General features: G+C 41.3%; 1 protein-coding gene across 3 annotated transcripts in view; it reads right to left on the bottom strand.

Annotated features, from left to right (window-relative positions):
* LOC134464108 (zinc finger protein 431-like) overlaps positions 1-12,988 on the bottom strand; it is a 53,126-nt gene that overhangs the window by 18,214 nt on the left and 21,924 nt on the right. For 2 of the 3 annotated variants that reach the window (XM_063217559.1, XM_063217560.1), the window contains one exon: positions 12,163-12,233. The exons of the other annotated variant lie outside the window; for it this stretch is intronic. In XM_063217559.1, the coding sequence (XP_063073629.1) occupies positions 12,163-12,233 (71 nt within the window). The remainder of the gene's footprint in view (positions 1-12,162; positions 12,234-12,988) is intronic. 3 annotated transcript variants of the gene reach the window in all.

The following is a 12,988-nucleotide window of genomic DNA, read 5'->3' as shown; positions in this document are numbered from 1 at the left end:
TAATTATTCCCTTTGCATCTTTAATTCTGAGTGACTCAGCCTCTCTGTGATGATCTTATACCTGGACACCTATATTGTCCGTCAGTACAATTCATTTTGAAATGTTCTTCTTTGTTGTTTTATCTTATTTGGATGTTTACTAAATTTCACTGATCCCCGTCCCAACTCTTTTGAGACGTGTTGGATTTATCAAACTAGAAATGAGTACATATGTCCCCCAAAACAATATTTTTTCTCGGTTTTAACACTTAATATGTTGTTTTTCACTATTCTCCATCTAATGAATAGATTGAATGTTTTGAAAATGATAGCATTTTGATTTTATTCACTGTTTACCAAACGTCCCAACTTCATCGGAGTTGGGGTTTGTACTTCAATGTTTCAAATCGGTGTTGCATTACATTGCACATGTAGAAACACATAGGACAGCATGTCGGTTACATACTTTGATTAAATAAGTTTGATTTGATTAACTAAATCATTTGAAAAGATGACCTTCACAAGAGAAAGAAAAGCACAACAAACCTGTTATTTATCTTTTATTGTTTGTATGGTTTTGTAATTGCAGGTTCATCAGTCAGGTGGTCAGCACCCAAACTAAAACCATGAGTCATGGTGGCCACGATGACGTCCAAGAATTGCATCCCAGCAGCACAGGTAAATACATGACTAGTAAGTTGGGATGAGTGTTATTTTCTGACATTTTACATCACATTTTAATTCAGACAATATTGCCAAGGGAGTTAATTATTCAGTACTGTACCAGTACATTACAATGTATGGCTAGATACATTTAAATAGCATGTTTGTCTTTTCTGTTTTTTTTTATTAGATGGGGGAGCCAACATGAAGAGGTGTCCAGAGAGGCTTCTTTTGCTTGGGCTTTGCAGCAGCACCAGGACCTCACCATCAGCGATGCTGGTCCCCTCATCCATCGGGCCCATCCTTACATTCCTCCCCTGATGCACTCATCACCTGTACCAGTTGTTGGAGTTTTCAGCAGGGCTCCAAGTTAACTTTTTTAATCACTAGTAGCCATAATGGCTAGTATGTTAATCTCCAAACATACCGGTACATTAAATAATGGGTCAAAGTGCCAAGTATGTTTTCTTTTCTACCAGCAAAACTTAATTTTCTCAGCATTTGGCTGGTTGGCTGGTGAGCCCTGGTTGTCATTGATAGTGAGTAGTTGTGATAATAAATAACTGAAATGATGAAGTCCATCCAGACATGTCTTGCTTATTTTATTGTACAAAGTGGATTCCAAAAAAGTTGGGACACTTTGTATTTTGTGTGGTGGCAAGTGCTGGCATTTTCAAAACATCTAATATGTTAATAAGGTAGAGCATTATGTACAGACAGCATATTAGTTGTTAAAGTCGAGCAGAATTATTGTTTTGAGGTCATTATGTGATCGTTTAAAATTTCACCCTTGCAACAAATCCCAAAAAAGTTGGGACAGGGCCAGTAAAATGCTTTTTATATTGGGTACGACTAAAGACAACTCAAGGGATGAGACTGAACAGTCAAATACTTTGATGGCATAATTTTATTCAAAATATTAGATATTTTGATATGCGAGACGTGATTTCAGCAGCTCAACTGATAGGTGTGTTCTTCAACTTGTTTACCTTTTTGTTATGCTTAATATGTGGCATATCCTGACTGCAAGAAAACAATTTTGTGACCCGTTTACTCTTATGATGGAACCACACTGTTGGAACATAGTTGAGATTGAAATTTGCCACCATTATGGGGCAATATCTAAAGGCGATGCTCCAAAATATTATGCCTTGGTAGCTATGTTTGCTAGAGAGAAATTGTTAAAGTGATAATGTGAAATTATTCACATGTTTTGGTCCTTCGATAGCCAACCTCAAATAATTGTCCTCCCTGATATATGGAGACGTAAGGATGCCTGGACACCAAGTTTTCACTGGGATCCTGAAGTAGGTGACTTTGCCTCACTACGCCTTCATATTCAGCGACGACTGACTGAGTAAAGAACCAACTGGGAGCCGCAGGATAGAGGTAGTATGGATTTGGATTTTTTATTTCAAAATTTTTGCCAGGATGGCTCGTTCCTGGGGTGACAGGTCATTGTTGATGCTGAAGAGTGTGCGCACCACGTTAGAGCCGTGGATCTCGAAGGCTGAGCTCTGATCTTTCCTCCAGGACCGGGGCTTGACGGCATTCCGCAGACGTGCGTAAGTAGTTTGAACTACTTAAGTCCTGGCTAGTGGCTGGTTAGGCATCAAGACCTAGGCTTGACGCTGTAAGCCCTGTAGGCTGTAACATACGTGAGTCCTTTTCAGGCTGTAATATACGTGAGTCCTTTTCAGGCAAGCATACCGGTATATAGAGCGTTGACTCCGGGAATTTTTCGATGTTGCATTGGAAATGACCTGTTTATAGAGCTTTGTCTCCGGGAATTTGTCCATGTGGCGTGGGAAATTACCTGTATTTGGTACCTGGGTTTGGAACCTGGGTAGCCTGTCCGAATTCTGTCCTTGTTTTGTTACAAGACAATGAGTTCTCATCATACGAACGGTTTAATTTATTGCATATCAGAGAATGAGCAGTACTTCCCCGCAGTTGGCTGTTAGCTGAATGTGTAAAGCAATAGTTGGATACTGAACAAATTCTGTTTATGGCAATTTTAAACCTCTGCAATTAGAATTTAACTTTTCAAAATTTTGTCATAGTTGAGACAGAGGATGCTTCCCCGAAATGCGGTGCTATTTTACTTCTCTGTGATTAATTTAGGACTGCAGGTCGTACAGTAATAGTTGGACATCTTTCTGTTTTGTTTTGTCAAAATTGATGAAAGTTTTTTTTTCTAAATTATTTTTAGCCACTTGTGTTGCCTCAGCCGGTGACATATGGTGACATTTCAACCTTGGCAGGACACTGAGGTACTCTTTCTTTGTGATATTTTGTTTTGAGAGTCTAACTGGTGGTTTGTCACACCACGTTATATCTCTTGAAGCGAGCTCATTTTATGTCATGGGTACCACAAATCCAAAGCCTGATCATGGTGGTGATATTGAATTTATGGAAAAACGGCATTCTGGCTCCTCAGCTTATGTGAGGCGATGGAATGTAAAATATGGCTTTAATGGAAGCCTTACAATTGAAAATTGTGAGGCCTTATTAGAAAATGTGCTTCTTCGCCACAAAGAAAAAATGGCTGAGTATGAAGAAGAAGCCAGAGTGTGTGAATTGTGGCTTGCTGAAGCAAAACTTAGGAATATGCAAATGAAGCATATGCAAACTGACAAAGTCAGTCCCCCCAGGAAATCGCGATGTTGCGATTGCGACGTTTTTCGCAACTTCCATGAATTCCCGCGAATTCTGCGCGAGAGCGCAACTTTAACCAATCACCGCGATTTCCCGCAACTTTGAACACTTTGAACCAATCCATGTTGCGCTGACTTAACTGACGTCGACAACTTCCTTTCAAAAAGGATAATACAATAAAAAAATACAATACAAAAGTAACCTAGTAATCAGTCCCAGCACTTTACTATGCATGTACAAAGTTGTAGGCCTAGTTGAGGGGGGGCAAAACTAATACATACGAATGTAGGAAACGCATGTTCTCATTGCGCGTCTGCTCGCATGGTCATAGGAGGGAAAATGTATGCCTAGTCTGGCATAACCAATAGGCCTACATTTTTAAAATGTGCTAGGCCTACATAAATATATAATTAACAATTCATGACAGTCATCTACATTACGCCAAGTATAGGGCTCCTATAACAAGATGTGTTTTTTTTCTAAAGCGGTCCACCTGCTGGACCACTTTGGTGTTTGACTTGTGCGCGTACAGAAGGCAACATTTTCTCTCCGAATTGAGATGCGCAAATGTCTTGTCCACAACAAAGGAGTAATTTCCATCCTTCATTGTGAATGCTGCGTGCGTGCCTGGCCAATAGGCCTATAGTAATCTCTTTCGCGCAAATTGGGCTATGGCTGGATACGAGCACTTGGTGACCGTGGTGACCGTGTCGTCAAATCACTTTCGTTTAACCTGGCGCGGTCAAACGGGCAAGGAACACTGAATATGAATAAAACCAGAGCAGACACGTTGGAAAGCTGTGGGAGTAAGTTGGAAAACTACTTTCTGTGTCTCGCTCTCCTCCTCTCTTCCTTGCGCGATTGACTGTATTGATTGACAGCTGAGACCTCCGTTCTGCAGGCGACGTGGTGTTTTATAGACCTAGATAACAATCTCGTCGTCTTTGATATTCACAAGAGCACCAAAATTAATATAATTTCTGAGCATTATTCGGCAAGCACCCTTCACAGCAGGAAGGTGGATGCGCGCAGTGCGCAGTCGTCCCAGGTGTACTAAACTTTGTATTAGTTTATGCTGCTACTAAGTATTGTACCCGAAACACAATTTCGTTGCCTTTTTGACAATGACAATAAACTCTTGATTGATTGATTGATTGAAATCTGTGAAGTCCATCCTCGTTACATTGAATGATCATCAGCCCTAGGCCTATGCCTTATTTCGAAAGCGACCCCTCCCTCTGCTTTTATTTGTGTTGCTTTAGACAAGCTTGAAAATTAAACGCCGACACAGGCAGGCTATGTGTAGCAGACGACTCACATTAACCAGGAATTCAGTCACAAGAATTCCTGTGACGCACCCTCTTCAACTGGATGCAGAGCTCCACAGTTTTTTTCGCTTGGTTTTTTTTTGGTGGGAGGGGGTACGCGGATGGACATGCCTAAAATCCGTCCACCTACTTACAAGTGATAATAGTTAATTAGGCTAAGCTTATGTATCCACTGTTTGAGTCAGGAATGGATATCGACATGATACGAAGTTTGTAGGCCATGCTTACAATTTGAAACGGTAATGACATTTAAAACAGAGTCAAACGGCCATAAACAGCATTGTAATGAAGGGTGTCGTGATGGCAGCATGAAAGAGATGGAACTTTTCACGACGACATTCTGGCTAAAATCTCGCCCTGGCCGCTTCCCTGCTTTGCTTAAGGACCAAAATTATAATATAAAAATGGAAATAATATTAAAACACCAGAGGACTGGAATGTGGCAGTGTCCTTTACTTTCAAGCGTGGGGAAACGCGATTTTTGTTGCGATTTTTAATGCACCTTTCACTTCATGCCGCAACAAAATCGCAACAACGTAGTAAGAAGCCCCTCAACTTTTATCGCGATTATCTGGAAATCCTCGTGCACCATCTGGCAATTCCGACCGCGATTTCTTGAGAAAATGCCCGCGATTTCCTGGTGGGACTGCAAAGTACATGACGATGATACTGTTGTGTATGTGTCTGATGACCATGTGATGACTGTTACAAGGTGTGAGGAAGGAGGTCAATATCAGGACCATCCAGCTCCACTCACAACACCCTGTAGGTCTACTGTAGTTGCTCCCCCTGCTCCGCCTGACGCCTGTCCCATTTCCTCTCTACTCACACAATGTGTTACAGGGGGTGATGACCCTCGAGGTCAATTCTGCCACCCCTGCAATGAGTAGAACAAATACTCGCTCCCAATCCTCAGTAGTGGAAAATTATTCCCAGACTGCAGATCGAGACTTATTGGATGATTTTCGAACACTCTATCATGATTTTCGAGCACTCTCTTTCCCAAAGACTGAGAACCCAGTGCGTGGCAGCCGTGCCCAGAGGAGGGGGAGGGGTAGAGGACGCTTAGGGTGTATGGGTGAGAGACGAAAATATAATTTGTGCTTTGCATGTGGCATGACGGGTCATTGGGCTCGACATTGTTCCCTAGACAAGAAGAACACGAGTGGAGATGACAAATAGGCCTATACCTAGAAGAACTGATTTGTTCAATGTGTGCACACCCAACTTGCTCTTGTCGCAGTGGAAGTTAGCTGGCAATGGCGATAACTTGCGAAATATCCCTTCCACTTCGTAAATGAACAGTGAGTGTGACATAACTTAACACTTTTTCTAAATTGATAGGTTAGGCTACCTGTCTGTATGTCTGTGTTTGTCTCAATGGGCCCATGTTCATGTTTGTGTCCATGTCCATGTCCATGTTTGTTTATGTTTGAATGCCGGCTGTGTGAATGCTGTGTGTGTGGGTGTGTGTCACTCCCCGGGTTGTGTATGTGAGTGGTTTGCCTCACTGAGTGCACGTGGCAGAATGAGTGATTGTGACGTCTAGTGAAGGACGGTCTGATCCGTGTTGGTGTGATCCTCCAGAATGTCAGAGAGACATTTGACTTTCCTGAGTATAAACAGCAAAACAATGGGTATGTGTTTTTATTTACTGCAAAGTTATTTTTGGGGACCATTTTTTGTTCTGTCGCATATGATGGGCTGTGGCGACATGGAGGTTTGTCATCCTGTTCTTTTCATTTTATTTTTATACATTTTGTTTTCACAATGTATTTGTTTTTGTTTGTGAACTTTCATTGTGAACCTGCAACTTTCTAGAAGCCAAGACCATTTGAGTAATTTGAGTAGTCTTTGAAACTTTCATATGTTTCATAAGCCCTAATGAATCTGTTTGTTTTTTGGTTATTTTGGAGTTTTCATACTGGTTTGAACATAGGTCTATGCTTTTCTGAGGGATAATTCTGTTTTCTATCCCCTTTTCTTTTAATCCGTTCAGACATAGTGTCATGAATTCCCTGTTACCTGAATGACACTACTGACTTTGTGATGCATTGATCACGACACTGTGTTATGTCATTATCCTGCAGTACTGTGGTACTTAACTTTTCCATGACTGTTACTGGATGTCTCTGGAGGTCCGGTGTGCATGAAGGCGCTTCCTCACACTGGGGTTGAGTACCTCGACTGTGCCGTGAGTTGGGTTTACCTCACTGGACTCACTTGTCTGGTCATTAAAGCAGTTGGTTTGTTTTGCTATCTCCCAACTGTGATTTATTTCTTTATTTTATTTGTCAGTTTTGTTTGACTCTGTCTGGATTTTCTTTTGCTTTAAGGATGGTTTATGGTTGGTTATGTCTAAATGTACAAGTTGGGTGAGATTTTACCTTACATTTTATATAGGCCTAAGCCTACTTGTTTCAAAATATTATGAGACGCAGTTATGACTTAATTTTATTGCTTTTAAAAGTGGTTATGTGCCACAGGTTTATGTGAGGACAAATCTCATCCTATCTTATAGTGGCGCAACGGATCATCATTGATCCGTGGTCCGTTCGGACCAATCATTTCGGTTCGGCACACACATGGTCCGCGGATTGATTTATGAAATTGTGCGCATGTTCAATCTAGTCGTTTGGGACGTCTACCTCACGCACCGCATGGAACTCAAGCAACAACACAAACTGTTCCCGAAATCTTGCCTGTGCCATAGTTGCAAAACATTCCGTGCGATAGCCTACTGTAAATGCATTTTGAAGACTGACTGTCAAACTCAAACGGTCAATGTCTAGAACTACTCTCGCTAAGTTTGTGTTGCGATCGGTTGAGTTCAGCGCATTTGCGACGCAGTGAGATATGCTCATGTAACGTACCGCGATAGTCGCGTGTGATATAAAACTTTGGCAAACTGAATTAATTTCGTGTTGTGACTCCTGACATTGTCAGGACAGCGAGCAGGTTAAATCATCTGGTTAGACTTTCTGTGCGCTCTGATGTCCCTGCTGAGTCTCCGCCTTCTTAAAGCAGCCGCTGCCCTTTTTAACAGTCAATGTCGATTCTCTCTCTCTCTCTCTCTCTCTCTCTCTCTCTCTCTCTCTCTCTCTCTCTCTCTCTCTCTCTCTCTCTCTCTCTGTCTCTCTCTCTCTCTCTCTCTCTCTCTCTCTCTCTCTCTCTCTCTCTCTCAGAAATGCTGAACCGCTGAGGCAATTGTGTTTCAATAAAAGATTGATACAATTAAGGACATAAGTTCTGGTCTGTCAGTAGGTCACAAGACTTTAAGCCATTATTTTGGTAGTGTGCATATTCTCAATTAGACATTTTGATATAGATTAATCTAGATTAATTTCATAATTGCAATGAGATTAATCTACATTCAAAAAATGATCTATGCCCACCCCTAACAAAGACACAGCTTATGTTTATTTGTGTTATCAATTAAAAAACTAAAATAATAATGATATATATATATATTTTTTTTTTTTTTTTTTGCTGATCCGAAAAATGATCCGATCCGTGGGCTCTGATCCGAGGAACGATCCGAACCGTGAGATTTCTGATCCGTTGCACCCCTACTATCTTATAGTTGTAACGATGTGGACGGCAAGGTGGTTTGTGTTGCCAGTTTGATGTATTGTGTGTTGTGTTTTGATGGCGTGTTCCCGTACTTTGTTTTTTTTTTCTCTCCCTGTTTTAAGTGCGCTGTCCTCACTGACGGGAGTTGGGCTAAGCCCCTACATCTACCATGACCTCATGAACGACCGACAGTGAGAACTGCATGCCAATATGTTTGGTTCTGTTGCGAAGTGTTTAATGCAGACCTAACTACTAGCCAACTGTGTCTGTGGCTGTAGTAATTTTATAATAATAATAATAATAATAATAATAATAATAATAATAACAACTTGGTTTTATATAGCGCCTTTCAAGGAACCCAAGGTCGCTTTACATTTTTTACATTTTATGCTGCAAGCTTGTTGTTTTCCATGTGCCGATTCTGTCCATTTGTGTGTAACGGGTTGAACCGTGCAGTTCACCAGACAATGTGTCCCCCAGTCTTGCCGTAGTGAAAAGTCGTAATGAGACGCTTGGCCACTGAGTGGCTAATTAGTTAGTGGCGACTAGGCCATGTTTTTTTTTTTTAACAAACCCCCGAAATAGAAGGCTTTTAGAGCTCTCCCGGTGTTTGAGTGTCTATGGGGGGTTTAACCTCTGCCTTTGTGGTCTGTGCTGAGGTCCGGTTACGCGCGGACAAGCACCCTGGCCGCGTCCCTTTTGTCTGTGTTTAGGTTGGAGAGACCCTGTTATCCGAACTGTTCTAACTCCTCTCGCCCTGTCATGTTGTAAGGAGAGTGTCGCCGAGGGTCTGATCATTTAAATTCACCATGGGCAGTTGGCCCATCGCTGTTTTGCCCAACCGTATTTTTTTAAATATTCTTTTCTGTTAGTTTGTTTTCTTTGGTTTGTGTCGTGCTGGCCGCCTCCTCCCTTCCCGTCTATTTAGATGGCTGTCCGGAGTGTTTACGCACTCCTGGCAATATTTAGGGCAGACACTCTGGATTTCCCCCTTCCTTTTTATTTAGGCAGCACGGCCAGTTCAGAGTATTTTGTGATTTGTTTTGTATCAGTACATAAAATACTTTTTATGTCAACAAAAGGGAACGTCTCTGTGCATATCTATCCGAATCTGTTGTGCCTTGGTGTACTGGTTATTACCTCTGGGGAGGTTCTCCCAGTGGTGTAGTTATGCAATTGCAGTCCATAGTTGATAATTAATTTCTTGAATAATTGACGTCAGGTCCACTCTGCTATGCATGGAGTATTTTCAGGGCTTTCCTGGATGTAGTAAAGTTGTTTTTCATCATTTTGTTGTACTTTTGATAAATGTTGTCCTCATGTAATAGTGCTGTCTATTTTATTTCAAGTATTGGTTATGCAACAATGTTTTGGGTTTTGTTTTGTCAGCACTGGTGACATGGGTTTTTGTTTGTTTTTATTTTACAGCTCTCTACTCTGTTCCAGCTGCACACTTCTCCTTGTTATTGTCTGTGTGTGGTTAAGTTGACTGCTGAGGGCTTCTTTCTGTGCGGCAAATTGCTGACTGTGTTTGCCTTTTCCTGTATTGATGTATGCACCTCTGTGATGGAGGGTGCAGGGGTTTTGGAAGTGTTTGTGTTTTACTTTTTTTTATAATTTTATTTGGTTTATAACTTTCTGGGTTATGCTGTATTTTGTTTTTATTTTCTCTCCGAATTGGTTTGATTTTCTTTTGTGGACTTTTGTTTTTGTGTTAACAATTATCCTCCTCGTTTACTGTGCTCAAAGCCTGTTTAGGTATGACTTCAGTGTTATTGAGTCATGTGGATGACACATGCCTCAAACAGGAGAGACATTTTAGGATATTTACAGATGTTTTATGCATCATGTTTTATTTTGTTTGGTAATTCTTTAAAGCACATGGAATAATGACTGTTTTTGAAATGTGCTACTCCTCAAATTAATGAATAGTGCATCAAACAAATGCATGTTAAATGAGATCTTGTTCTGAAACTTCACCCCTAACCAAAACTAACACATTTACTTACAACAATGTTGATTTCACTAACCATATTTAGAAACACATTGAGAATGATAAATGTTTAGAGTAGAATACTTTTCGCTGTTCTTCATTTTCAGCAGGAAAAGTCCCGAGTTGCACGCAGGGCCGCTGACAGATTTGGCTGGGCCCCGGACAAAGTCATCTGAAAGGGCCCCCTCACCCAATACATGCAATGTAGTGAGGACCCAATTCTGCCCCCCCCTTCTCCCAGGGCCCGGGGCAACTGTTCCCTTTGTCCCCCTTGTCAGTTTCCCTGGTTGCACGTTAAGACTGGAGAGAGAGCTGCCCGGTTGCATCAAAAGGGACCGAATGTTTACATACCGTCCGTCACAGTACTGGTGGGGTGAGCAAGGAGCCAATGGAGAATGCAAGTGTGAGACTGTGTTTTTCCTTACAAGTTGGACATTTTCTATGAACATGGACTTTGAGAGTGGATACAAATCCCAAGATGATTGATAGACGCGGATGGCGAAGTGAATATTACGTGTACCTGTACCTGTTATACATGGCTTATGTGTGTTTAAGACTTCATTGAGAGAACAAGAAATAATGATTTTGTTTTAACATTGTGTATATTCGAAACATAGGTATGATTTTTTCCTAATTTTATGCGATTAGAATGACACCATAGATGTTTTGACTACGCTATACCAATTTAAAATCTTTAAGGAATGCCTTAGTTGCTCCCTATGCTCATGTGAAAGCTGCTGGTCCATTACCTAAATATTTATGCTGACCGGATGCCTTGGTAGGAAATAGACACTGCTCTCTCTCTCTCTCTCTCAGCAGCAAGGAATCTATTGGTCGGACACAAGTTGAAACCTTTGCACACAACGAGGTTGGGGAGGTATTCATGCTCCTGTCTGAATGACAGATCTTTATAGTGTCTGATTCAAAGTGACGCTCTGCGTTGTCTATGCAGATGCACGTGTGCCATCAGAATGATTCCAATGGATGAAAAAAAGAAAACTGCTGATTTTGAGAAAGACGTTTCCTGGACAAGCATGGGTACAGCCTTGTTTAAGAACTGAGACAATTTGGAACTGTTAATAACTAATATGGATCAGACTAACGCAGTGTAATGGTTCTGAATAACTGAATAACTCTGACCGTTATATTTGAATATTTTCATTCTACACACCATGCGTAAAAGCCATGGTGATTGTTTAGTGATAATGATTATATTTTCAAGAGGAGGGAATTATGTTAATAAATTTATACATGTATTATTGAAAATATACAATGTGATAAAAGTGTAACCTTTCGTTAGGAGTTTATTGGTTATACTTTGGTATCCTGTTATTCTTTCTCTCTCTCTCTCTCTCTCTCTCTCTCTCTCTCTCTCTCTCCCTTGCTCATTGATTTATGTGACGTCTCAGAGACATCTCTCCCCTCCCAGTCTGTCCCAGACCACTTTGCTGAACTTTGTTTAGGCTATGGAAGCTATCCATCACAGACCAGACGCCACTAAGTGCCCACGGAGACAGGGGGAGACGAGACCATATATGTCACTATTCTATAGTTTTACATATTCATGATAGGAAAGATGACGTCATGGACTGGGGGGACTGGAACTGTTTTAAATAAGTTTGTTTCTGTATACACTTCAGGACTTGCTGGGTGTCTCCCCACGCAGTAACTCCTCCGGTCGTTAAACAATAAAATCTGCTCGCAGATTTTAAATGCTACCTCTGTTTCCTGTGTGTTCTTTCAGGTCAATTTGATAAGGTAATATGTGTCCTGGATTTCACATATGTCAGCAGTGAATTTTAAACATTTGAGTTGCCGTCGGAAGACCAGTTGCTTTCGGCAGACTAGAAAATATATTTTTGTTTTTTGAGCAAGAGAAGAGAAGATAGACTACATGCGCCACACATATTTGAAGTGAACCATAGCTGAAGGCGAGCAGTGTGCGCGAGCATGTGCGCGTGTGTGTACCTGCAACTACTCTGGTGGCTCTGCAGCTGCTGTTGCAGGTTTGTCAGTTCATTCGTCAGGATTGCAATACTCTGCAGAAAATAAGCAAACACACTCAGTCAATGTACATCCATCAAATCATACATAATAACTGTATGATAACACAGTTCCTCCCATTCTCTCTTATTTTTTTTTATTTTTTTTACCTGTGTTTAAAGAGACACTATGCAACTTTTTCATAGTCATGAAATGGCTTGGTACTCAAGATTTTGCTTGACTGACCCGTAATGGGGAAAATGGCAATATTTCCATCACCGCCTAGTGCTCCTGCTCCGAAACAGCACTTGCCGTTTTGCCTGGCGGCGCCGCGCCTTTTGTTGTTGTGCAATTTGTGGCCCCTAGGGGCGTCTAGAATTCTATGCTGTATGCGCGGAGCGAGACCTATTCGTTTGCTAACTAAGCAGCGGCCAAGGAGGTCTAACATAAGGCAGCAGCTTGCTGAAAGCTGGCTACTGGCTACTGGCTAGCTGATTGTAAAATATCACGCTGGCATGCAGTGAAAACAACGAATGGGACTGCAAATAAATCACGAGATAATTGAGATGAAAGGTTTGGACAGGCAAATAAATCGCTTGTGTGAACATTGGAAAAGGGCTTCAAACCGGAGAGAGCCGAACGCCAAAAGATGGGGATTTTATCATTCATTCACTACACTGGGATGTAGGCCTATGCATTAGCATTCTCAAAACCCACGCCACCTCGTTTAGTTTACAAAGATACACAAATGTATACGAGTTGAAATCTGATGTCGCACATTTTATTTGATGTCAAAGGACACAATCAGTCG

The sequence above is a fragment of the Engraulis encrasicolus genome, chromosome 15 (genome assembly GCF_034702125.1).
Source record: "Engraulis encrasicolus isolate BLACKSEA-1 chromosome 15, IST_EnEncr_1.0, whole genome shotgun sequence".
Lineage (NCBI taxonomy): Eukaryota > Metazoa > Chordata > Actinopteri > Clupeiformes > Engraulidae > Engraulis > Engraulis encrasicolus.
The sequence above is the reverse complement of the archived record's forward strand: the minus strand, read 5'-3'. Positions and strand labels throughout refer to the sequence as shown.